Consider the following 26,018-nt stretch of genomic DNA (forward strand, 5'->3'; position numbering starts at 1 on the left):
TAGTACGCAAGACAAGTTTTTCCACTGTTCATCAGTATATGTGACAATAATAAATCCACTTCAATCCACACACATCAGAATACCAAACACAACATACAAATACGCACACACTCGCGCGCGCGCGCACACACACACATACATACACTGACACATGCGCGCGCACACACACACATACATACACTGACACATGCGCGCACATGCATACACACATACACACACACACACACACACACACGCATGCACGCGCACGTATACACACAAAACTACAGACAAAGCTTAAGTAACATATAAATTGCATCTACTGAGAACGTTGGCAGGAAGACCAGCCAGGCCCCTGCCCCTCGACCATCATTGCAACAACCATTGTGCTCACTCTTAATTTGCCTTTAAGCACATCTCCAGAGACCCAGTGGATGCACAGGATGTTAAACTATGGCCTCATTAATGTGTGTGTTGTGTTCTGCCCCATTTGCACTCAAACCTACAGCTGGGAAAACAAGCCCACACAGAAGTATAAACCTTACCCTCACCACCCTCCTACACCACCTGCAGAGCTATGGTACCAGTGCTGCTTTGACAGTCAAAGGTTAGGTCAAGAAGACAGAAACAGAGCTCATGGATTCAGTTCCCATCCTAACTGAAACACACACACAAGGTTGGACCTCAGCTCTGTCTTGTGAAATCCATCCTGTGGACCAGTTCACTCCAGAAAAGGAACCACATCCACATCCAAGGGAGAGAAAGGCTTTGTCTATAAAATGCCCCTGAAGTCCAACCTATTGGATTTACTGTCATGTTCTTCTTGTCTCAGTGTCATGTTTGACCTCATCCCTGTGCAAGACTCTGAGGCTTGATTGAAAGCAATAAGTCAATGCAGGCAACAGGGAGGGGGTGGGGGGTGTAGAAAGGCTGGGAGACTACCGGACATCATCACGTGGAATATGACTGATGCTGAATGGGCTGGCTAGGCTCTTTAATAATAAATAAGAAAGTTAAGGATTGAAGGCCAATGCTGGGAAGACATCAGGACACCATCAAAGAACATTCCCTTTTCCAACGAGAGAGTTCAAAGAATCTTCTTGGCAGGGGGCATTCATACCCTGAGAATCCAGCAGTGGTTACTTGGCTCAAAAGAAACAATGATGGCGATGGTGAAAGCTCGAGTGCTCCATTTAAAAATCACCTGGAGATGGAGTCCCATTGCCCTAGTGTTTCCACCTCTGGACAGCAATATAAGTAGTGGCAATAAATCCGGTTGGGCTGCAGTTGGTTATACTGTTCTGCCTTTGGTAAATGATCCTGCTCTTTCCATCCTTTTTTCCTTCCAGAAACACAACACCTATGAATTCAAAGATTGCAGAATGCCAGTGTTCAATGTACAAAGGTGATGCAGTTGCCTGCTGCTTTAATTCCTTGTCCCATAAATAGGCTTAAGGAAAAGGCATATTCCATCCTTCATATCCCCAAATTGAATTCAACAATTTTAGGTAGCATGATGTCCTGATTTGTATCAGAAGTGGTCATTCCTGCAGTAAGGCAAACCACCTGTAACATAAACTCAACATTCACCTGTGGGATCTGCTGAGATAGGCAGCATTCTCCTTTTAGCTCCAGGCTCCAAAAAACTGCATTTCACAGCTTTCAATGTCTTTAACCCTAGGTAGGGTAACAAAGACAGGAGGGAAGTTTAGAGGTAACCAAAGTGTGGTTGGAGGATGCAATATGAAGCCTGAAGAAATGTGGAGGCAGAGACACTCACAACATTACAGAAACATCTAAACAATCACCAAGATAGAGAAGACTATGACCCTAAAGGGGGAGCTGTTGCATTGCTGAGGGGGAGGTGTTGCATTGCTTGTCAGAGAAAATATAACAGCGGTCCTCTGGCAGGATAGATTAGTGGACTCGTCCAGGGAGGCTATTTGGGTGGAATTGAGGAATAGAAAAGGTGTAGTGACACTTATAGGGGTGTATTATAGACCACCTAATGGGGACCGAGAACCAGAGGAGCAAATTTGTAAGGAAATAGCAGATATTTGTAGTAAGCACAAGGTTGTGATTGTGGGAGATTTTAATTTTCCACACATAGACTGGGAAGCCCATTCTGTAAAAGGGCTGGATGGTTTGGAGTTTGTCAAATGCATGCAAGATAGTTTTTTGGAGCAATACATAGAGGTACCAACTAGAGAAGGGGCAGTATTGGATCTCCTGTTAGGGAATGAGATAGGGCAGGTGACGGAGGTATGCGTTGGGGAGCACTTCGGGCCCAGTGATCACAATATCATTAGTTTCAATCTAATTATGGAGAAGGATAGGACTGGACCTAGAACTGAGATTTTTGATTGGAGAAAGGCTAACTTTGAGGAGATGCGAAAGGATTTAGAAGGAGTGGATTGGGACAATTTGTTTTATGGGAAGGATGTAATAGAGAAATGGAGGTCATTTAAAGGTGAAATTTTGAGGGTACAGGATCTTTATGTTCCTGCTAGATTGAAAGGAAAGGTTAAAAGTTTGAGAGAGCCATGGTTTTCAAGGGATATAGGAAACTTGGTTCAGAAAAGGAGAGGAATTTACAAAAGGCAGCTTGGAGTTAATGAGGTGCTTGAGGAATATAAAGAATGTAAAAAGAATCTTAAGAAAGAAATTAGAAAAGCCAAAAGAAGATACCAGGCAGCTTTAGCAAGTAAGGTGAAAATAAATCCAAAGGGTTTCTACAGTTATATAAATAACAAAAGGATAGTGAGGAATAAAATTGGTCCCTTAGAGAATCAGAGTGGACGGCTATGTGCGGAGCCAAAAGAGATGGGGGAGATTTTGAACAACTTCTTTTATTCAGTATTCACGAAGGAGAAGGATATTGAATTGTGTAAGGTAAAGGAAACAAGAAGGGTAGTTATGGAAAGTATGATGATTAAAGAAGAGGAGGTACTGGCGCTTTTAAGGAATATAAAAGTGGATAAGTCTCCGGGTCCAGACAAGATATTCCCTAGGACCTTGAAGGAAGTTAGTGTGGAAATAGCAGGAGCTCTGACAGAAATATTTCAAATGTCATTAGAAACGGGGATGGTGCCGGAGGATTGGCGTATTGCTCATGTGGTTCCATTGTTTAAAAAGGGTTCTAAAAGAAAACCTAGCAATTATCGGCCTGTGAGTTTGACGTCAGTGGTGGGTAAATTGATGGAAAGTATTCTTAGAGATGGTATATATAATTATCTGGATAGACAGGGTCTGATTAGGAACAGTCAACATGGATTTGTGCGTGGAAGGTCACCTTATTGAATTTTTTGATGAGGTTACTAGGAAAGTTGACGAGGGTAAAGCAGTGGATGTTGTCTATATGGACTTCAGTAAGGCCTTTGACAAGGTTCCACACGGAAGGTTAGTTAGGAGGGTTCGATTGTTAGGCATTAACATCGAAGTCGTCAAATGGATTCAGCAGTGGCTGGATGGGAGACGCCAGAGAGTAGTGGTGGATAACTGTGTGTCAGATTGGAGGACGGTGTGTAGCGATGTGCTTCAGGGATCTGTACTGGGTCTAATGTTGTTTGTCATATATATTAATGATCTGGATAATGGGGTGGTAAATTGGATTAGTAAGTATGCAGATGATACTAAGATAGGTGGCGTTGTGGATAATGAAGTAGGTTTGCAAAGCTTGCAGAGAGATTTAGGCCAGTTAGAAGAGTGGACTGAAAGATGGCAGATGGAGTTTAATGCTGAAAAATGTGAGGTGCTACATTTTGGTAGAACTAATCAAAATAGGACATACATGGTAAATGGTAGGGCATTGAAGAATGCTGTAGAACAGAGGAATCTAGGAATAATGGTGCATAATTCCCTGAAGGTGGAATCTCATGTGGATAGGGTGGTGAAGAAAGCTTTTGGTATGCTGGCCTTTATTAATCAGAGCATTGAGTATAGTCATAGTCATAGTCATAGTCATACTTTATTGATCCCAGGGGGAAATTGGTTTTCGTTACAGTTGCACCATAAATAATAAATAGTAATAGAACCATAAATAGTTAAATAGAAATATGTAAATTATACCAGTAAATTATGAAATAAGTCCAGGATCAGCCTATCGGCACAGGGTGTCTGACCCTCTGAGGGAAGAGTTGTAAAGTTTGATGGCCACAGGCAGGAATGACTTCCTATGATGCTCTGTGCTGCATCTTGGAGGAATGAGTCTCTGTCTGTACTCCTGTGCCCACCCAGTACATTATGTAGTGGATGGGAGACATTGACCAAGATGGCATGCAACTTAGACAGCATCCTCTTTTCAGTCACCACTGTGAGAGAGTATAGGAGTTGGGATGTAATGTTGAAATTGTATAAGGCATTGATAAGGCCAAATTTGGAGTATTGTGTACAGTTCTGGTCACCGAATTATAGGAAATATGTCAATAAGATTGAGAGAGTACAGAGGAGGTTTACTAAAATGTTGCCTGGGCTTCATCTCCTAAGTTACAGAGAAAGGTTGAACAAGTTAGGTCTTTATTCTTTGGAGCGTAGGAAGTTGAGAGGGGACTTGATAGAGATGTTTAAAATTATGAGGAGGATTGATAGAGTTGACGTGGGTAGGCTTTTTCCATTGAGGGTGGGGGAGATTCAAACAAGAGGACATGAGTTGAGAGTTAAACATAGAAACATAGAAAATAGGTGCAGGAGTAGGCCATTCGGCCCTTTGAACCTTCACCGCCATTCAGTATGATCATGGCTGATCATCCAACTCAGAACTCTGTACCAGCCTTCCCTCCATACCCCCTGATCCCTTTAGCCACAAGGGCTATATCTAACTCCCTCTTAAATATAGCCAATGAACTGGCCTCAACTGTTTCCTGTGACAGAGAATTCCACAGATTCACCACTCTCTGTGTGAAGAAGTTTTTCCTAATCTTGGTCCTAAAAGGCTTCCCCTTTATCCTCAAACTGTGACCCCTCGTTCTGGACTTCCCCAACATCGGGAACATTCTTCCTGCATCTAGCCTGTCCAATCCCTTTAGGATTTCATAAGTTTCCATAAGATCCCCCCTCAACCTTCTAAATTCCAATGAGTATAAGCCTAGTTGATCCAGTCTTTCATCATATGAAAGTCCTGCCATCCCAGGAATCAATCTGGTGAACCTTCTTTGTACTCCCTCTATGGCAAGGATGTTAGGGGACCAAAACTGCACACAATACTCCAGGTGTGGTCTCACCAAGGCCTTGTACAACTGCAGTAGTACCTCCCTGCTCCTGTACTCGAATCCTCTTGCTATAAATGCCAGCATACCATTCGCCTTTTTCACCGCCTGCTGTACCTGCATGCCCACTTTGAATGACTGGTGTATAATGACACCCAGGTCTCCTTGCACCTCCTCTTTTCCTAATTGGCCACCATTCAGATAATAATCTGTTTTCCTGTTCTTGTCACCAAAGTGGATAACCTCACATTTATCCACATTAAATTGCATCTGCCATGAATTTCCCACTCACTTAACCTATCCAAGTCACCCTGCATCCTCTTAGCATCCTCCTCACAACTAACACTGCCGCCCAGCTTTGTGTCATCCACAAACTTGGAGATGCTGCATTTAATTCCCTCGTCTAAGTCATTAATATATATTGTAAACAACTGGGTTCCCAGCACTGAGCCTTGTGGTACCCCACTAGTCACTGCCTGCCATTCTGAAAAGGTCCCGTTTATTCCCACTCTTTGCCAACCAATTCTCCTGTCTGCTAATCAATTCTCTATCCACATCAATACCATAACAAGATCCATAACTGACTCTAGCATTTTCCCCACCACCGATGTTAGGCTAACCAGTCTATAATTCCCATGTTTCTCTCTCCCTCCTTTTTTAAAAAGTGGAGTTAAAGGGCAAAAGTTTAGGGGTAACATGAGGGGGAACTTCTTTACTCAGAGAGTGGTGGTTGTGTGGAACGAACTTCCAGCGGAAGTGTTTGAGGCAGGTTCGATGTTGTCGTTTAAAGTTAAATTGGATAGATATATGGACGGGAAGGGAATGGAGGGTTATGGACTGAGTGCAGGTCAGTGGGACTGGGTGAGAGTAGGAGTTCAGCACGGACTAGAAGGGCCAAGAGGGCCTGTTTCCGTGCTGTAATCGTTATATGGTTATATAAAATGTGCAAAAGGAATTAGTGCAGATCGGTTCAGTGGGCAGCATGGAGATCATGAACTGAAAGTATGGCTCAAGCACTGACAAATATGACCAGCTTGGATGGCGTGCCTTAATTGGCATGGACTAGATGGACTGAAGGAACTTTTTCTGGGCTGTACAGTTCTATGGCTATACAAGTATACTTCTGTACTGTATGACTCTCTGATTCTACGAGTCTATTTCTGTACTTTATGACGTCCCGATTGTATGATCCTGTTTCGATACTGTATGACCCTCTGATTCTACAACCCTGTTTTGTACTGTATGTCCGTCTGATTCCGCAAGCCTGTTTCTGTACTGTATGACCCTGATTCTATGAGCCTATCTCTGTACTTCATAACTCTTTGATTCTCCAAGCCAGTTTCTGTACAGTATGGTTCTCTGGTTCTACGATCTTATTTCTGTACTGTATGACCCTCTGAATATATGACCCTGTTTCTGTACTGTATGAATGTCTAATTCTGTGATCCTATTTCTATGCTGTATGACTCTCTGATTCTACAATCCTGCTTCTGCACTGCATGACCCTCTTATTCTATGTGCCTGTTACTGTACTGCATGACTCTCGGATTCTATGATCCTGTTTCTGTACTGTGTGACTTTCTGATTATATGTTCCTGTTTCTGCACTATAGGACTCTCTGATTATATGATCCTTTTTCTGTGCTGATTGCCTCTCTGATCCTACTATACGACTCTCTGTTTCTATGAGCCTGTTTCTGTACTTTGTGACCTTCTAATTCTACTTGCCTATTTCTGTACTGTATGACTCTCTGACTCTATTATCCTGTTTCTGCACTATATTTCTCTCCAATTTGATGAGCCCAATTATGTACTGTATGTCTCTGATTCTACGATCCTGTTACTGCACTGTATGACCCTCTGATTCTATATGCTTATTTCTGTACTGTATGACTCTCTGTTTCAATGAACCTGCTTCTGTACTGTATGGTTATCTGATTCTATGAGCCTGTTCCTGTACTGCATAACTCTCTGATACTATAAGCCTATTTCTGTACTGTATAACTCTCCAATTGTATGAGACTGTTTCTCTATTTTATGACTCCCTAGTTCTATGATCCTGTTTCTGCACTGCGTGACTCTCTGATTCTATGTGCCTGTTACTGAACTGCATGAATCTTAGGTTCTATGATCCTATTTCTGTACTGTATGACTCTCTGACTCTATGAGCTTGTTTCTGTACTGTAGGACTCTCTGATTCTATGTGCATGACTCTTGGATTCTATGATCCTGTTTCTGTAGTGTATAGCCCTCTGATTCTACCAGCCTATTTCCGTACTGTAAGACTTTCTGATTCTATGATCCTGTTTCGGTACTGTATGACACCAATTCTATGATCCTTTTTCTGTACTGTATGACACTGATTCTATGATCCTGTTTCTGCACTGTATGTCAATCCGATTCTACAAGCCTGTTTCTAGTCTTATTCTGTGATCCATTTTCTGTACCGTATGACCCTGATTCTACGAGTTGTATTTCTGTACTATATAACTCGTTGATTCTGCAAGCCAGTTTCTGTACTGTATGACTCTGATTATATTTCAGTATTATTTGACAGTCAGATTCTATGATCGCATTCCTGTAATGTATAACTCTCTGATTCTATAGTCCTGTTTCTCTACTGTACAAGTCTCCGTTTCTATATGACCTTCTGAGACTATGATCCTGTTTCTATACTGTATGACAGTCTGGTTCTGTGATTGTATTTCTGTACTGTCTGATTCTCTGTTTCTGTACTGTATGACTCGCTGATTCTTCAATCTTGTTTCTGTACTGTATGATGCTTAGATTCTATGAAGCTGTTCTGTACTGTTTGACTCTCTGATTCATTGATCCTGTTTCTCTATTGTATGACTCTCTAATTCCATGATTTCTGTATGGTATGACACTGATTATATGACCCTGTTTCTGTCTGGATGACTCTCTGATTCTGTGATCCTGTTTCCCCACTGTATGACATTCAGATTCTACAAGCCTGTTTCTGTATGTTGGACTCTGATTCTGTGATCCAGTTTCTGTTCAGTATGACTCTTTGATTCTATGATCCTGTTTCTGTACTGTATGACCCTCAGATTCTATGAGTCTATTCCTCTACTGTATGACTCACTGATTATATGAACCTGTTTCTGTACAGTTTGACTCTGATTCTACAAGCCTGTTTCTTTATTGTATTACCCTCTTATTCTAGGATCCTGTTTCTGTACTGTATGACCCTCTGACTCTATGTGCCTCTTACTGTACTGCATGGTTCTCTGATTCTATGATCCTGTTTCTGTACTGTATGACCCTCTGATACGACAAGCCTATTCCTGTACTGTATGAATTTCTGATTATATATTTCTGTTTCTTTACTGTGAGCCTGTTTCTGTACTCTATGACTCTGAGATTTTACATGCTGATATCTGTAGTATAAGACTCTGCTTCTATGTTCCTGTTTCTGTACTGTATGACTCTTTGATTATATCCTGTTTCTGTATTCTTTGTATCTATGATTCTTTGGTCCTATTTCTGTACTGTATGGCTTGTCAGAAGGGCAGTGTTATGATAATTGTGGCGGATTTTAACATGCGAGTGGATTGGGAAAATCAGGTCAGCACTGGATCTCAAGAGAGAATTTGTAGAATGTCTGCAAGATGGCTTTTTAGAACAGCTTGTTGAGCCCACTAGGAGATCAGCTGTACTGGATTGGGTATTGTGTAATGAACCGGAGGTGATTAGAGAGATTGAGGTGAAGGAACCCTTAGGAGGCAGTGATCATAACATGATTGAGTTCACTGTGAAATTAGAAAAAGGGAAGCCGAAATCTGATGTGTCGGTGTTTCAGTGGAGTAAAGGAAATTACAGTGGCATGAGAGAGGAACTGGCCAAAGTTGACTGGAAAGGGACACTGGCAGGAAAGACAACAGAGGAGCAGTGGCTGGAGTTTATGCGAGAAATGAGGAATGTGCAAGACAGGTATATTCCAAAAAAGAAGAAATTTTCGAGTGGAAAAAGTGTGCAACCATGGTTGACAAGAGAAGTCAAAGCCAAAATTAAAGCAAAGGAGAGGGCATACAAGGAAGCAAAAATTAGTGGGAAGACAGAGGATTGGGAAGTTTTTAAAACCTTACAAAAGGAAACCAAGAAGGTCATTAAGAGAGAAAGGATTAACTATGAAAGGAAGCTAGCAAATAATATCAAAGAGGAAACTGAAAGCTTTTTCAAGTATATAAAGAGTAAAAGACAGGTGAGAGTAGATATAGGACCAATAGAAAATGATGCTAGAGAAATTGTAATGGGAGATAAGGAGATGGCAGAGGAACTGAACGAGTATTTTGCATCAGTCTTTACTGAGGAAGACATCAGCAGTATACCGGACACTCAAGGGTGGCAGGGAAGAGAAGTGTGCGCAGTCACAATTACGACAGAGAAAGTACTCAGGAAGCTGAATAGGCTAAAGGTAGATAAATCTCCTGGACCAGATGGAATGCACCCTCGTGTTCTGAAGGAAGTAGCTGTGGAGATTGCGGAGGCATTAGTGATTATCTTTCAAAAGTCGATAGATTCTGGCATGGTTCTGGAAGACTGGAAGATTGCAAATGTCACTCCGCTATTTAAGAAGGGGGCAAGGAAGCAAAAAGGAAATTATAGACCTGCTAGCTTGACATCGGTGGTTGGGAAGTTGTTGGAGTCAATTGTCAAGGATGAGGTTACAGAGTACCTGGAGGCATATGACAAGATAGGCAGAACTCAGCATGGATTCCTTAAAGGAAAATCCTGCCTGACAAACCTATTTCAATTTTTTGAGGAAATTACAAGTAGGCTAGACAAGGGAGATGCAGTAGATGTTGTATATTTGGATTTTTAGAAGGCCTTTGACAAGGTGCCACACATGAGGCAAGATAACAGCCCATGGAATTATGAGAAAGTTACATACGTGGATAGAGCGTTGGCTGATTGGCAGGAAACAGAAAGTGGAAATAAAGGGATCCTATTCTGGTTGGCTGCCGGTTACCAGTGGTGTTCCACAGGGATCAGTGTTGGGGCCGCTGCTTTTTACATTGTACATCAACGATTTGGATTATGGAATAGATGGCTTTGTGGCTAAGTTTGCTGACGATACGAAGATAGGTGGAGGGGCCGGTAGTGCTGAGGAAATGGAGAGTCTGCAGAGAGACTTGGATAGATTGGAAGAATGGGCAGAGAAGTGGCAAGTGAAGCACAATGTTGGAAAGTGTATGGTTATGCACTTTGGCAGAAAAAATAAACGGACAGACTATTATTTAAATGGGGAAAGAATTCAAAGTTCTGAGATGCAACGGGACTTGGGAGTCCTCGTACAGGATACCCTTAAAGTTAACCTCCAGGTTGAGTCAGAAGTGAAGAAGGCGAATGCAATGTTGGCATTCATTTCTAGAGGAACAGAGTATAGGAGCAGGGATGTGATGTTGAGGCTCTATAAGGCATTGGTGAGACCTCACTTGGAGTACTGTGGGCAGTTTTGGTCTCCTTATTTAAGAAAGAATGTGCTGACGTTGGAGAGGATACAGAGAAGATTCACTAGAATGATTCCGGGAATGAGAGGGTTAACATATGAGGAACGTTTGTCCGCTCTTGGACTGTATTCCTTAGAGTTTAGAAGGATGAGGGGAGACCTCATAGAAACATTTCGAATGTTAAAAGGCATGGACAGAGTGGATGTGGCAAAGTTGTTTCCCATGATGGGGGAGTCTAGTACGAGAGGGCATGACTTAAGGATTGAAGGGCGCCCATTCAGAACAGAAATGCGAAGAAATTTTTTTAGTCAGAGGGTGGTGAATCTATGGAATTTGTTGCCATGGGCAGCAGTGGAGGCCCAGTCATTGGGTGTATTTAAGGCAGAGATTGATAGGTATCTGTGTAGCCGGGGCATCAAAGGTTATGGTGAGAAGGCGGGGGAGTGGGACTAAATGGGAGAATGGATCAGCTCATGATAAAATGGCAGAGCAGACTCGATGGGCTGAATGGCCGACTTCTGCTCCTTTGTCTTATGGTCTTAGGGTCTTTGAATCAGCGAGTCTATTTCTGTCCTGTATCTCTCTGATTCATGATCCCATTTCTGTACTGTTTGACTCTCTGATTCTACAAGGCTGTTTCTGTATTGTATGACTCTCTGATTACAGTATATCCCTTTTCTGTACCGTACATCGCTCTGGTACTATCAGCTGGTTTCTGTACTCTGTGACTCTTTGATTCTACATGCCTATTTGTCTAGTACAGGACCCTCTGCTTCTTTGATCCTGTTCCTGCACTGTTTGACTCTCTGATTCTGCCCTGATTCTGTACTGTATGACTCAATGATTCTACGATCCCTTTCCTGTACTGTACAACTCTTTGATTCTATGAGCCTGTTTCTTTCCTCTGTGACCGTCTGATTCTATGTGTCTATTTCTATACTGTAGGACTATAGTATTAGCAGTGGACCAATTGATTCATAGAGAGAGAGCTTCACACAGTTCGTGGATAAAAATTTAAAAATGGAGAATTTTGTGGGGCTCAGCGCATTAGCGGCGGACTAATCGATTGGAAGAGAGAGAGAGCTTTGCACAGGTCAGGGAGAAAAGTTTTAAAAAAGGAGCTTTTCATGGGGCTCGGTGCATTAGAATAGTGGGTATGACTATGAGGCCAGTTCTCTATTCTGGGTGTCAGATATGGGATGTCTGGGAGACTTTCAGCCTCCCTGATGGCCACATCTGTGCCAGGGACATCGAGCTGCAGCTCCTTAAAGACCGGGTTTAGGGAACTGCAGCTCGATGATCTTCGGCTTGTTAGGGAGAGTGAGGAGGTGATAGACAGGAGCCATAGGCAGGTAATCAGCCTGGGGCCACAGGAGACAGATAAATGGGTGACCGTCAGGAGAGGAAAAGGAGGGTGTCATGTAGTGCTGTTCCCCTTAACAATAAGTACTCCATTTTGAATGATGTTGGGAGGGAGAGGGGCGACCTACCTGGAGGAAGCAATAGAGCCCTGTGGCTCAGAAGGGTAGGGAACAGATGAGGAGTGCAGTGGTAATACGGTACTCTATAGTTAGGGGGACAGATAGGAGATTCTGTGGACGTGTAAAAGGAACAAGAATGGTAGTTTGCCTCCCAGGTGCCAGGGTTTGTGATGTTTCTGATCGCGTCCACAATATCCTGAAATGGGAGGGTGAGCAGACAGAGGTCGTAGTACATTTTGATACCAATAACATAGATAGGAAAAGGATGGAGGTCCTGAAAGCAGAATACAGGGAGTTTGGATGGAAGCTGAGAAGCAGGACCTCAAGGGTAGTAATCTCGGGATTCTTGCTTGTGCCACGCGACAGTGAGTAGACGAATAGAATGAAGTGGAGGATAAATGTGTGACTGAAGGTTTGGAGCAGGGGGCAGGGATTCAAATTTTTGGATCATTGGGATCTCTTCTGGGGCAGGTGTGACCTGTACAAAAAGGACGGGTTGCACTTGAATCTGAGGGGGACCAATATCCTGCGGGGGAGGTTTGTTAAGGCTATTGGGGAGGGTTTAAACTAGATTTGAAGTGGGCTGGGAACCGAAGTGAAGAGACAGAGGATGGGGAGTTAGTGAGGAAGGACAGACAGATGAAAGAGCAAAGATGCACTCAGCCAGATGGTTTGAGATGTGTCCATTTTAATGCAAGGAGTATCACAAACAAGGCAGATGGACTTAGACCATGGATCAATACGTGGAACTGTGACATTGTGGCCATTACAGAGATTTGGATGCCTCAGGAACAGCAATGGCTGCTGAGTGTGCCAGGCTTTAGATGTTTCAAAAAGAACGGAGAGGGAAGCAAAAGAGGTGGGGGTGTGGCATTGCTAATTAGGGATAGTGTCACAGCTGCAGAAAAGGAGAAAGTCATTGAAGGGTTGTCTACAGAGTCTCTGTCGGTGGAAGTCAGAAACAGGAAGGGGGCAATAACTCTACTGGGTGTTTTTTATAAACCCCCCAATAGTAACAGGGACACCGAGGAGCAGATAGGGAGGCAGTTTCTGGAACGGTGCAATAATAAAAGGGTTGTTATGATGGGAGACTTAACTTTATAGAACATAGAACATAGAACAGTACAGTGCAGTACAGGCCCTTCAGCCCACAATGTTGTGCCAACCTTTAAACCCTGCTTCCCATATAACTAATATTGATTGGCATCTCCTTAGCACAAGGGGTTTAGATTGGGGTGGAATTTCCTGAAGCAATATGTGTAGATAAGCCAACTAGAGAAGAGGCTGTACTTGATCTGGTATTGGTATTGAACCTGGTCAGATGTCAGAGTGAGACAGATGATGTCAGGTGAGTGACCACAACTCTATCTCCTTCACCATAGTGTTGGAGAGGGTTAGGAGCAGACAATTTGGGAAAACATTTAATTGGGGTAGGGGGAAATATGATGCTATAAGGCAGGAACTTGGAAACATAGATGCCCAAAGACCCGGGATCTTTGTGACCTTTGGGAATAGATCTCGGAAAAAGCAACATAACCGACTTTTAACATCGTAAGTCAGCGAGTTGTTTGTTCTGTCTCCCCGCTCGCTGGGAAAATGGAGACACCCACCTCCTTCTCCCTTATTAGGGAGGGAGAGAACCTGTGGTATGTCAAATGCAGGGTGAAATGCGAAGTCTTTGGGGTAACTGCAAGTCTGTGTCTGTGTCTTTGCTATTGCTTTGCTCACGCTGAGTGCTTGGTGGCGGTGCCAATGCTTGCTTTTTTGCTGGTGGGGGGAGGGAATTGTTGTTCACTGTCACTTACGTGCGGGGGGGGGAGGGGAGCGCAGGGGGGTTGCTATGGAGCTCTTACACTTAACTGTCGTTCATTCTTTGGGGCCCTTCTCTGTTTCCATGGATGCTTGTGAAGAAAAAGCATTTCAGGATGTATATTGTATACATTTCTCTGACATTAAATTGGACCTTTGAACCTTTGAAATTGGGAGCAGATGTTAGAAATATAGAAAACCTACAGCACAATACAGGTCCTTCGTCCCACATAGTTGTGCTGAACATTACCTTGGAACTACCTAGGCTTTACCCATAGCCCTCTATTTTTCTAAGGTCCATGTTGCCATCCGGGAGTCTCTTAAAAGACCCCATTGTTTCCACCTACACCACCGCCGCCGGCAGCTAATTCCACGCACTTACCACACTCTGCGTAAAAAACTTACCCCTGACATCTCCTCTGTACCTAAGGGAACAGAGAAACGTCCTCAGGGAAATGCACAGCAGAAATGTGGCAAATGTTCAAGGAACATTTGCATGGAGTTCTGAATAGCTATGTTCCACTGAGCCAGGGAAATGATGGTAGGGTTAAAGAACCATGGTGTACAAAGTATGTAGAAAATCTAGTTAAGAAGAAAAGAAAAGCTTACAAAAGGTTCAAGAAACTAGGTACTGTTAGAGCTCTAGAAAATTACAAGGTTGCTGTGAAGGAGCTTCAGAATGGAATTAGGAGAGCCAGAAGGGGCCATGAGAAGGCCTTGGTGAGCAGGATTAAGGAAAACCCCCAAGGCATTCTACAAGTATGTGAAGAGCAAGAGGATGAGCCGTGTAAGAATAGGACTAATCACGTGCGATAGTGGAAACATGTGTATGGAGTCAGAGGAGGTGGCAGAGGTACTTAATGAGTACTTTGCTTCAGTATTCACCAGGGCAAAAGACTTTGTCAATTGTAGGGATGACTTACAGCGGACTGAAATACTTGAGCATATAGACATTAAGAAAGAGGATGTGCTGGAGCTTTTGAAAAGCATTGTTAGATAAGTCACCAGGACCAGATGAGATATACCCTAGGCCATTGTGGGAAGTGAGGGAGGAGATTGCTGGGACTTTTGCAATGATCTTTGCATCATCAATGGGGATATGAACAGTATCAGAGTTGGAGGATTGTAAATGTTGTTCCCTTATTCAAGAAAGGGAGTAGGGATAACCCAGGAAATTATAGACCAGTGACTCTGACTTCAATAGTGGGTAAGTTGTTGGAGAAGATCCTGAGAGGCAGGATTTATGAGCATTTGAAAAGACATAATCTGATTAGGGATAGTCAGCATGGCTTTGTCAAGGGCAGGTCGTGCCTTATGAGCCTGATTGAATTCTTTGAGGATATAACAAAACACATTAATGAATGTAGTGTATATGGATTTCAGTAAGGCATTTGATAAGGTTCCCCATGCAAGGCTCTTTCAGAAAGTAAGGAGGCATGGGATCCAAGGAGGTCTTGCTTTATGGATCCAGAATTGGCTTGCCCACAGAAGGCAAAGGGTGTTGTAGATGGTTTGTATTCTGCATGGAGATCAGTGACCAGTGGTATTCCGCAGGAATCTATTCTGGGCCCTCTCCTCTTTGTGATTTTTAATAATGACCTGGATGAAGAAGTAGAAGGGTGGTTTTAGTAAGTTTGCTGATGACACAAAAGTTGGAGGTGTTGTGGATAGTCTGGAGGGTTGTTAGAAGTTACAGCCGGACATTGATTGGATGCAGAACTGGGCTGAGAAATGGCAGATAGACTTCAACCTAAATAAGTGTGAAGTGGTTCATTCTGGTAGGACCAATTTGAAGACAGAATATAATATAAATGGTTGGACTCTTGGCAGTGTGGAGGATCTGAGAGATTTTGTGGTCCGTGGTGATAGAACACTCAAAGCTGATGCCAAGGTTGACAGTTTTGTTAAGAAGGTGTATGGTGTGTTGGCATTTATCAACCATGGGATTGAGATCAAGAGCCATGAGGTAATGTTACATAAGACCTTGGTCAGATCCCACTTGGAGTACTGTGTTCAGTTCTGATCACTTCACTACAGGAAGGATGTGAATACTGTAGAAAGAGTGTCAAGGATTTACAAGAATGTTGTCTGGATTGGAGGGCATACCTTATGAGAATAGGTTGAGTGTACTTGGCCTTTTCTCCTTGGAATGACAGAGGATGAGAGGTAACCTGACAGAGGTGTATAAGATGATGAGGGGCATTGATCGTGTGGATAGTCAGAGGCTTTTTCCCAGGGCTAGAATGGCTAACATAAGGGGCATAGTTTTAAGGTGCTTGGAAATAGGTACTGAGGGGATGTCAGAGGTAAATTTTTCACACAGAGAGTGGTGGGTGCATGGAATGTACCGCTGGCAGCGGTGGTGGAAGTGGATACAACAGGGTCTTTTAAGAGCCTCTTAGATAGGTACATGGAGCTTAGAAAAATAGAGGGCTATGCGCTAGGGAAATTTTAGGCAGTCTCTAAGAGTAGGTCACATGGTCAGCAGAACATTGTGGGCCGAAGGGCCTGTAATGTTAGTAAATTTCTATCTTCTATGTTCTATGATGCTTTGTTCTATGATCCTGTTTCTGTACTGTATGACTCTCTGAAACAGTGAGGCTGTTAGAGTACTCTGTGACACTCTGATTGTACGAGCCTATTTCTGTACTGTATGACTATGATTCTATGTTCCTGCTCATGTACTGTATGACTTTCTGATTCTATGATCTTATTTCTGTTCTGTGCAAGTACCTGTATGCACAGTTGCAATGAGAAACTTACTTGCAGCAGTACCACAGGCCTGTAGCATCATATAAGCATCATATAAGCTCCCCTCAAATCCGTCCTCCATTTGATTTAAATCTCTACTCCCTAGTCATTCACATTTTGTTCAGGGTAAGCAGGTGATAGTCTTCAAAGATGGAACAAGAGGCTTCATCCATTGTATCCATGCTGACAATAAAGTATCCATGTAGGCAAATCCCATTTTCCAGGACTTGATCCATATACTGTACACGTAATTGGATGGGGAGCAATGAAAGTCTCACACAATAGGCTACAGTACTATAAAGGTTATGTCATGGATTGGTCCTGCCGAGGCAGACATTAAGTATTTGGACACATCAGGTTACTGACAAATTTAACTTCAATTAGTTACTCCAGATTCTTAATTTCCCACTGCAATTAAGACCCTTGGGTCTCGGCCTGAAACGTCGACTGTACCTCTTCCTAGAGATGCTGCCTGGCCTGCTGCGTTCACAAGCAACTTTGATGTGTGTTGCTTCCTTTATCATCCCATCTTGGTTGATCAGATGCTCATTGCTGCTTCTTGGTATGTTTCCAAATAGTCGTACAACATGGGGAATATTGTTCAGTCCAACACTCCCTGACGGCAGAACAGTGTGGAGCATTCAGTTCGCTGGGACCAGGACTGCAGCAGAAAGTAGACAGATGGAGGGAGTTCTGAATGGAAGACAATTGACACCAGATTGGACAGGTGAATGATAAACAATGAATGCTCCTAGTGATGTTGAGAGAAGCATGTGGTTTCCTCTCCCAGACTGGAGCACATGCTGCTGTTACCCAGTGCTGAAGACAACTTGATCTGAAGCTCTAGGTAAAGGAGGAGGAATGTTGACCACCTATTAGAAGGATCTGTCACTTGCCAGCTCCTGCTGGTTGTTACTTTTGCTATCGTTAACTCAAAATGCGATACATCAAGAGACAAGTTGAAGGGTTTTGTCCTTGCAGGTCCTTCATTCACAGGATTGGACAGGGAAAAGTCCACCTGCCAATCACCTATCAAAAACCACCACCATTTGCACCTCAAGAGGACCTCAGTCAAGTAACTCACAAGTCTACCGGACAACATATTCCCAGGAAACTCAGAAAATGAGGAGCAATGAGTAACAGAGTGATGGGTGATCTGGTACTCACACAGTGCTAACCAATGTCTGAAAAAGCAGCTTAGGTTTGGTAGCTGTGGAGGGGATATCCATCATCTTCTGCTCAGCACCCATCCTGAATCATCCAGGCTTAATAATAAACTGACAACTCCTATCAAGTCACAACTGTGCCCAAGCTGAAAGGTCACTCAACATTGTAGTGATGATTTATCTGAGCAGCCAGTTTCCAAGTAATCCAAGTGAATTTTCATCTTCAGAAACAAAGATGGAATGGTGCTAGGGTTGCTTTAGTGTTTGGAGAAGATCATTTAAACCCATAGCAGAAACTTCTAAAAAAGATCAGCCAGTCAGGCAGCAGCCATGCAGAGAGAAACAGAGTTAACTCCCAAGCTCTGCTTTTCCCTCCGCTGAATGACCTGCTGAGCATTTCCACAATTTTCCATTATTTCAGGCATTCTGAATTAGTCATGAATATTTTTGTCTGAGACTGTTTCAGCCATAACAGGGTAAAGCTGCTGAGCTCATGATTTCCTGTGCACCAATTACAAGAATCCCTACAATGAGAACTGGCCTTTCAGCTTATCCATAGTGCTGGGTGGAGGTGTCCTTTAAGAGTTGTTCGAATTGAAGACCTGATTAGTGTCTGGCTGTGCAAGGTGGCCCATAAACACTCACCAGTGGAGTTGGGAGTGGACGGGGAGTTGGCTTGACTTCCTTGAGGTGTCGCGTTTGTCGCAGTTACCGCTGTTTTGGCGGCGTACAGATTTGCTTCCTCTTGGAACTTGCCTATGTTTTTCTTGTATCGGATTCGCTTGTTACCAAACCAGTTTGACACCTGCCAGAGAAATATCAAAGAAATTAAGACATAAAGTTAGCAGTCTTTGAGGTTGACCAGAGACAGCCAGAATTGGAAAGTGTGGGACACAAGTAGAAATACACCATGAACTGCTTTGTACCACACATCTGGAGGGAAGGTTGAAAGAGCTTTTAGCCAGAGTAGAAAACTGACTTTCTCCCCATGGTTTCATTCCGTCTCCTTCCTCTTTCTTCATTCATTCATGGCTCTTGCCATTGAAACCAGACTAATCATCTGACAATTGTTTGAGGCTGTTGTAGTTGGAGTTATTGGATGTTGGAAAGTCATTGATTCTGGACAAGGTAATTCAGCCCATCAAGTTCATGCCAGCTACCCAGACAATCCCACTCCTTCTCCATACCACTAGCCCTGCAAGACTCTTTCCTACAAATGATGATCCAATTTCCTTTTGAAATAATTGATTGTCCCTATTTCCACCAATCTTCCATCCAAGCCATTAGGCTTCTGAACTCCCTGCCACATCGTATTCGAAGTGTCACTGGTTAATCTATTCCATACCTTACAATATATAATATTAATGGACTTCAGTTTATTTTTGTGTGATTCATCTGCACATTTTATTTTTACCTTCATAAGTTATAGAACATGGAACATAGAACATAGAATACAGCACAGTACAGGCCCTTCGGCCCACAATGTGCCGATCCTCAAACCCTGCCTCCCATATAAGCCCCCAACTTAAAGTCCTCCATATACCTGTCCAGTAGTTTCTTAAACTTCACTAGTGTATCTGCCTGCACCACTGACTCAGGCAGTGCATTCCACGCACTAGCCACTCTCTGAGTAAAAAACCTTCCTCTAATATCCCCCTTGAACTTTCTACCCCTTACCTTAAAGCCATGTCCTCTTGTATCGAGCAGTGGTGCCCTGGGGAAGAGGTGCCAGCTATCCACTCTATCTATTCCTCTTATTATCTTGTATACCTCTATCATGTCTCCCCTCATCCTCCTTCTCTCCAAAGAGTAAAGCCCTAGCTCCCTTAATCTCTGATCATAGCACATACTCTGTAAACCAGGCAGCATCCTGGCAAATCTCCTCTGTACCCTTTCCAATGTTTCCACATCCTTCCTATAGTGAGGCGACCAGAACTGGACACAGTACTCCAAGTGTGGCCTAACCAGAGTTTTATAGAGCTGCATCATTACATCGCGACTCTTAAACTCTATCCCTCGACTTGTGAAAGCTAACACCCCATAAGCTTTCTACCCTATCCACCTGTGAGGCAACTTTCAGGGATCATGTACTATGTGTGTTATGTGTATTAATATCCTTTACACCCCAGTTCAAAGAACATTGTCTTATTTCTATATACATTATATATTTGTTATATACATGTACAGTATATTGACTTGACTTGTGTCATCGTCAGCCATGGTATAAAATAGTTCCTTCTCATCCTTTATCCTTTGCCTAAAGCTAAACCAAAGTTGGCATCCCCCTTCCCTCCCCACTTTGTCTTTCCTCCATAAGGACTAGTGTAAATTGGTAACTGATGGTCAGTATCCACAATGGGCTGACTGCAGTCATCTCATGTATGACCTGGGACTCTATCCAAAGGGCCAGCAATTTCTTGTGGCCTTTGGCAAAGCAGTTGCAATCCCAAGCTGGGATGGATTCGGATAGGATTCTTTCTATGATCCATCTGTATTTTTCTAGGGTAGGAGAGATGAAAACTCGAGGTGAGAGGGAAAAGATTTAAAGGGGACCTGAGGGGCAGGTTTTTCCACACAGAGTGGTAGGCATCTGGAATGAGTTGTCAGAGGAAGTGGTGGAGGTAGGTACAATTGCAGTATTTAAAAGACATTTGGACAGGTACAATAAATGGATAAGAAAGAGATACGGATCAAACACATGCAAATGGAACTGGTTTAGTGAGGCAACTCTATCAGTCATGGCTCTAATAATAACCTTACCAATATGGTGGAATATGCAGTGACCAATCAAGATTCTAAACAAGGATATTTTATGCTTTGGTACCCACTTTGAAATCAGCAAGAGATGTTGCAGAGTAAATACTTCTGATCAATCCTTTACGAATGTATAATCTTCCAGAGTGTCTCCTAAAAACTGTAACTATCCTCCCCATTACCCTCCCCTGGCTCCATTGTCAGAGTGGGGCGTGGTTGCTCTATGTTACCTATCCTCCCCATTACCTCTCCCTAGCTCTATCATCAGAGTGGGGTGTGGTTGCTCTATGTTACCTATCCTCCCCATTACTCTCCCCTAGCTCCATTGTCAGAGTGGGGTGTGGTTGCTCTATGTTACCTATCCTCCCCATTACCCTCCCCTAGCTCCATTGTCAGAGTGGGGTGTGGTTGCTCCATGTTACCTATCTTCCCCATTACCCTCCCCTAACTCCATCAACTGCGTGGAGTGTGGTTGCTCCATGGAGGTTTGTTCTCTCCTTCAGTTACATGCCTCAAAAAAGATGATGCTTTCCTTTGATTTATACCATGGAAAGAAGAACTAGCTCTTTAGTTCTCAGAATGCTCATTGTTTATTTGTGGGAGCTTACTGACCACAAATCGGTTGCCACACTTGTTTATAAAGTTACAGTGATCATACTTCAAAGGGAAGAAATCCAAATATCTTGAAGATTAATAAAATTCTGTATAACCTCAACCTCTTTATCTTGATCAACATGAGAATACATCATTGCTCGCACTGGTCCACCAGCCACTGTATTTCAACAACTTGTGCAGTTTTATGTTCTGACTCCACAGCCATAAAACTTTGCTTCATCAGTAATTGGAATCCCTTTCTTCAACGTCTGTCCATCCCCACTCCCCAATGAAAGGCTGGTATTAGCACAAGTCAGATGAGGTCACACTTGCGGTATTGTTCTCACTTGTGGTTGCCAGGTTACAGGAAGGATGTCATTAAACCAGAAAGGGTGCAGAAAGGGCACAGTGAAAGATTCACAAGGATTTTACTGGAAATAGAGCCTGGAGTTATACAAAGAGGATGAAAAGGCTGGGTCTTCACTCCCTTAGAGCAGGGGTTCTCAACATGGGGTCCATGGACCCCTCAGTTAACGGTAGGGGCCATGCATAATAAAGCTTGTGAACTCTTGCCCCAGACTGAAGGAGGTTAAAGGGTGACTTTTTAGAGGTCTATAAAATTATGGCTTTACATCTGCACCCTGCACCTCTACAAATACGAGGCCACAGGTAAAATGTGCAGCTCTCTCACCTGTGCCACTGTGATGCTACACTTCTTTGCCAGTTCCTCCTTGGCTTCTTCACTGGGGTAGGGGTTGTTGAGGTGTGAGTAGAAATACTCATTGAGGATCTCTGTTGCTTGCTTGCTGAAGTTACGTCTTTTTCTCCTGAAAGTAAAAAGATTTCAAAAAAGAAAACAAAAAGAAACCCACTCTTCACCAAGTACTTCTCTCACCCTGTGACCACCTCCAGCTCTCACTGCATTCCCTCTTCTCCAACTTTCCAACCCCAACAAGGACCATCTCTAGACTCTCATATTTCTGCATTTAATTCACCTGTGCCCCTTACTGGCCAACATGATTTGTCTCAAGATGTCTGCAGCCTGATATAGTTAGTGGTCTGAAGTGGGGTAGCCTACAAGTGAGCAGCCTACAGACTGTGCAGTGGTAGAGCTGCTGACCCATGACTCCAGCAAACCACGTTCAATCCTGAACTCTGGTGCTGTCTGGTGGAGTTTAGCGTGGGAGGAAACTGGAGCATCAGGGTATGTGTGGGAGGGAGCCCAGAATGGTCATGAGAAGAACATGCAAACCCCACACAGACAGCATATTTCAGTAGTTCAGTGGGACCTAGGAAATCTTTAAACATGGGTGGAGGTAGAGGAGATCCTTTGGATAGGATTGGAGGTGTATGGTGGGATCAGAGGCAAATCAACCTCACTTGAATCAGGTTGAAAAGGTGAGATAGTGACATACAATGAGGAAATGGGCCCTTTGACCCCACTCATCCATGCTGAACATGGTGTCCACCTAGGCCAGTCCTATTTGCCTGCATTTGGCCCATATCCCTCTAAGCCAAGGGCTCCCAACCTTTATTATGCGATGGACCCCTAGCATTAACCAAGAAGTTGGCTCACCACAGGTTGGGAACCCCTGCTCTAAGCCTTCCTATCAATGTACCTGTTCAAATGTCTCTTAAATTATTGTACCCACCTCAACCACTTCCTCAGGCAGCTTGTTTCATAGACCATAAGACCATAAGACCATAAGACAAAGGAGCAGAAGTCGGCCATTCGGCCCATCGAGTCTGCTCCACCATTTTATCATGATCTGATCCATTCTCCCATTTAGTCCCACTCTCCCGCCTTCTCACCGTAACCTTTGATGCCCTGCCTACTCAGATACCTATCAATCTCTGCCTTAAATACACCCAATGACTTGGCCTCCACTGCTGCCCGTGGCAACAAATTCCATAGATTCACCACCCTCTGACTAAAAAAATTTCTTCGCATCTCTGTTCTGAATGGGCGCCCTTCAATCCTTAAGTCATGCCCTCTCGTACTAGACTCCCCCATCATTGGAAACAACTTTGCCACATCCATTTTGTCCATGCCTTTCAACATGCGAAATGTTTCTATGAGATCTCCCCTCATTCTTCTAAACTCCAAGGAATACGGTCCAAGAGCGGACAAACGTTCCTCATATGTTAACCCTCTCATTCCCGGAATCATTCTAGTGAATCTTCTCTGTACCCTCTCCAACGTCAGCACATTCTTACTTAAATAAGGAGACTAAAACATTACTCACAGTACTCCAAGTGAGGTCTCACCGGCAACTTATAGAGCCTCAACATCATATCCCTGCTCCTATACTCTATTCTTCTAGAAATGAATGCCAACATAGCATTCGCCTTCTTCACCACCGACTCAACCTGCAGGTTAACCTTAAGGGTATCCTGTACAAGGACTCCCAAGTCCCGTTGCATCTCAGAACTTTGAATTCTTTCCCCATTTAAATAATAGTCTGCCCATTTATTTCTTCTGCCAAAGTGCATAACCATACACTTTCCAACATTGTATTTCATTTGCCACTTCTTTGCCCATTCTTCCAATCTATCCAAGTCTCTCTGCAGACTCTCCGTTTCCTCAGCACTACCGGCCCCTCCACCTACCTTCGTATCATTAGCAAACTTAGCCACAAAGCCATCTATTCCATAATCCAAATCGTTGATGTACAATGTAAAAAGCAGCGGCCCCAACACTGATCCCTGTGGAACACCACTGGTAACCGGCAGCCAACCAGAATAGGATCCCTTTATTCCCACTCTCTGTTTCCTGCCAATCAGCCAACGCTCTATCCACGTATGTAACTTTCCTGTAATTCCATGGGCTCTTATCTTGTTAAGTAGTCTCATGTGTAGCACCTTGTCAAAGGCCTTCTGAAAATCCAAATATACAACATCCACTACATCTCCCTTGTCTAACCTACTTGTAATTTCCTCAAAAAATTGTAACAGGTTTGTCAGGCAGGATTTTCCTTTAAGGAATCCATGCTGAGTTCTGCCTATCTTGTCATATGCCTCCAGGTACTCTGTAACCTCATCCTTGACAATTGACTCCAACAACTTCCCAACCACTGATGTCAAGCTAACAGGTCTATAATTTCCTTTTTGCTTCCTGGCCCTCTTCTTAAATAGCGGAGTGACATTTGCAATCTTCCAGTCCTTCGGAACCATGCCAGAATCTATCGACTTTTGAAAGATCATCGCTAATGCCTCCGCAATCTCCACAGCTACTTCCTTCAGAACACGAGGGTGCATTCCATCTGATCCAGGAGATTTATCTACCTTTAGACTATTCAGCTTCCTGAATACTTTCTCTGTCGTAACTGTGACTGCGCACACTTCTCTTCCCTGCCACCCTTGAGTGTCCGGTATACTGCTGATGTCTTCCTCAGTGAAGACTGATGCAAAATACTCGTTCAGTTCCTCCGCCATCTCCTTATCTCCCATTACAATTTCTCCAGCATCATTTTCTATTGGTCCTATATCTACTCTCACCTGTCTTTTACTCTTTATATACTTGAAAAAGCTTTTAGTATCCTCTTTGATATTATTTGCTAGCTTCCTTTCATAGTTAATCTTTTCCCTCTTAATGACCTTCTTAGTTTCCTTTTGTAATCTTTTAAAAACTTCCCAATCCTCTGTCTTCCCACTAATTTTTGCTTCCTTGTATGCCTTCTCCTTTGCTTTAACTTTGGCTTTGACTTCTCTTGTCAACCATGGTTGCATCCTTTTTCCATTCGAAAATTTCTTCTTTTTTGGAATACACCTGTCTTGCACCTTCCTCACTAGCCATGAAACTCTGTGTGGAAAAGTTGCTGCACGGATCCCTTTTAAATCTTTCCTCTGTCAGCTTAAACCTATGCCCTTTCCTACATTCAAGGAATGAAGTCCTAACCTGTCCAACCTCTCTCTATAACTCATGCCTTCAAGTCCTGACAGTATCCTCAAATCTTCTCTTTATTCTTTCCAGCTTCATGATGCCTTTCCTGTAACAGGATGACTGAAAATGTACATACTGGTTGCAGCTTGAAAAAAAGTGCCTTGGTCAGCCCAGTGCTGTCATTCTGACCCCTGAAATAACAGCACTGCAGTCATAGAAAAAAAATATCCGGGGAATAATTCTAACATCTAAACCTCTGCTGAGTGAATACAAAATCTCAGTCACACATTCATCTATCACTGACCTACAAAGTTCAGTCTGGCAAAGTCTCAGGTTTGAACTTGTTTTCAAATCTCTGCTGGCTCTCATGCTTCTGGTTTCTGCAGTCTCCTCCAGCCCTTCAGCTCTGGCTGTTCTGCTGTTCGCCATTGTTACTAGACCTTTGGCACTCTGAGCCCTGAAATTTCCTCCTTAACGCCTTGTTCCTGTCCCTCCCTTTCATCTGTTATATCACAATTTAAAATCTACTTCACAGACCAAGCTCACAGAGCACCAGAGAACAGCAGCAGGATTAGGCTTCAATTATATCTACATAAACTGATGTTATACTTCATTTACAAACAATCATGCTCTAATCTACTAACAACATCCTTGATTTGAGACTTAGCCATGAGCTGAGACATCTCATATCTACATTGCATGCAAGCCCCACAGGATCTCATTTGTCTCAATAAGTTCACCATCTTAAAAAATACTGTTAGGACCATAAGATGTAGAAGCAGAATTTGGCCATCGAGTCTGCCCTGGCATTCAATTGTGGCTGAAATTTTTAACTCATTCCACCACCTTCTCCCAGTAACTATCAATCTCTTTACCAAACAAAAGGCTATGTCTTAAATGACTTGGCCTCTACAGCTGTCCGTG

The 26,018-nt window shown here is 43.2% G+C and overlaps 1 protein-coding gene across 3 annotated transcripts in view; it reads right to left on the bottom strand.

The window, feature by feature from the left end:
- Nucleotides 1-26,018, bottom strand: part of LOC140206135 (pre-B-cell leukemia transcription factor 1-like) — a 607,496-nt gene that overhangs the window by 66,124 nt on the left and 515,354 nt on the right. For all 3 annotated transcript variants that reach the window (XM_072274346.1, XM_072274345.1, XM_072274344.1), the window contains exons 5-6: nt 21,903-22,038; nt 18,509-18,668 (exon numbers count right to left, since the gene is read on the bottom strand). In XM_072274346.1, the coding sequence (XP_072130447.1) occupies nt 18,509-18,668; nt 21,903-22,038 (296 nt within the window). The remainder of the gene's footprint in view (nt 1-18,508; nt 18,669-21,902; nt 22,039-26,018) is intronic.

The sequence above is a fragment of the Mobula birostris genome, chromosome 12 (assembly GCF_030028105.1).
Source record: "Mobula birostris isolate sMobBir1 chromosome 12, sMobBir1.hap1, whole genome shotgun sequence".
Classification (NCBI taxonomy): Eukaryota; Metazoa; Chordata; class Chondrichthyes; order Myliobatiformes; family Myliobatidae; genus Mobula; species Mobula birostris.